We start from the raw sequence: 1,256 nt of genomic DNA, 5'->3' as shown, positions 1-1,256 counted from the left end.
CCGCGCCCTCTGCCCCCCCAGGTGGAGCCGGCCGCGTACTACGAGGCCTGCGTGAGCGACGCCTGCGCCTGCGACTCGGGGGGCGACTGCGAGTGCTTCTGCACGGCCGTGGCCGCCTACGCCCAGGCCTGCCGCGACGTGGGCGTGTGCGTGTCCTGGCGCACCCCCGACGTCTGCCGTGAGTGGGCGCTGTCCGTGGTGCTGAGCGCGCGCGTCCCCATCCGGCTGCGGGCTGGGGGGTACCTCGGCCAGCTGGCCCCTGCAGAACGGCGGATGCCACCACAGGGCCCAGGATGAAGCTCCGCGGCGGGGGAGGGGACCGCCTGCCGCTGCCCTCGCAGCGGCGGTGCTGACCCGGTCCTCTGTGCCCAGCCCTGTTCTGCGACTACTACAACCCGCATGGCGAGTGCGAGTGGCACTACCGGCCCTGCGGGGCGCCCTGCATGAGGACCTGCCGGAACCCCAGTGGGCGCTGCCTGATGGAGCTGCCCGGCCTGGAAGGTGGGGGACAAGCTGGTAGGGCAGCCATACCACCCCCAGCACACCCCAGGCCCCTGCTGAGTCCTCGGCCTGCCCTGTGCCCACCCCAGGCTGCTATCCAGAGTGTCCACCCAGCAAGCCGTTCTTCAACGAGGACCAGATGCAGTGCGTGGCCCAGTGTGGCTGCTACAGTGAGGACGGCGACTACTACGAAGTGGGTGCGAGGGTCCCCACGGCAAAGAACTGCCGGCGCTGGTGAGCAGCCCCGGGCTGCAGGGTCGGAGCTGTAAGGGGCGCGGTGGCGGGCGGGGCGGGGCGGGAGGTGGTGGGCTGCGTCCGCCTCAGCCCCTCCGCTGGCCCCTCTTCCTCCAGTGACTGCACCACTAAAGGTCTCCAGTGCACACACAGCCCCGAGGGTAAGGCGGGGTCCGGTGCTCTCAGGGCACAGTGGGACCCTGACAACCGGGGAGGGTGGGCGTGGCGCCAGCCCGGTGGGCGGGGCTGACCTGGCGAGCCCCGCCCACCCCAGCCTGCAGCTGCGGCTACCAGGGCAGGACCTACCGCTACGGAGACGTCGTCTACAACACCACCGACGGGCTGGGGGGCTGCCTGGTTGCCGAGTGTGGGGACTACGGCACGATCCGGCGGACAGCCGTGGACTGCCCCGCAGTGCCGCCCACCGCACCCTTTGCCTTCACCACCCCCCCCACCAGCACAGCACTGCCCTCCACGACAGGTGAGCCGTGCCTGTGGAGCCCGCGCGGGCGCACGGGCCG

The 1,256-nt window shown here is 72.0% G+C and overlaps 1 protein-coding gene across 1 annotated transcript in view; it reads left to right on the top strand.

Moving 5' to 3' along the window:
• The window catches only part of MUC5AC (mucin 5AC, oligomeric mucus/gel-forming), a 47,274-nt gene that overhangs the window by 35,455 nt on the left and 10,563 nt on the right, over positions 1-1,256 (top strand). The window contains exons 22-26 of the mRNA XM_012734336.1: positions 22-178; positions 373-501; positions 591-735; positions 853-896; positions 1,010-1,197. Of these exons, the coding sequence (XP_012589790.1) occupies positions 22-178; positions 373-501; positions 591-735; positions 853-896; positions 1,010-1,197 (663 nt within the window). The remainder of the gene's footprint in view (positions 1-21; positions 179-372; positions 502-590; positions 736-852; positions 897-1,009; positions 1,198-1,256) is intronic.

Source organism: Condylura cristata, unplaced genomic scaffold (genome assembly GCF_000260355.1).
Source record: "Condylura cristata isolate star-nosed mole 26May11 unplaced genomic scaffold, ConCri1.0 scaffold00054, whole genome shotgun sequence".
In the NCBI taxonomy this organism is placed as follows: Eukaryota; Metazoa; Chordata; class Mammalia; order Eulipotyphla; family Talpidae; genus Condylura; species Condylura cristata.
This window is presented reverse-complemented; position numbering and strand designations above follow the sequence as displayed.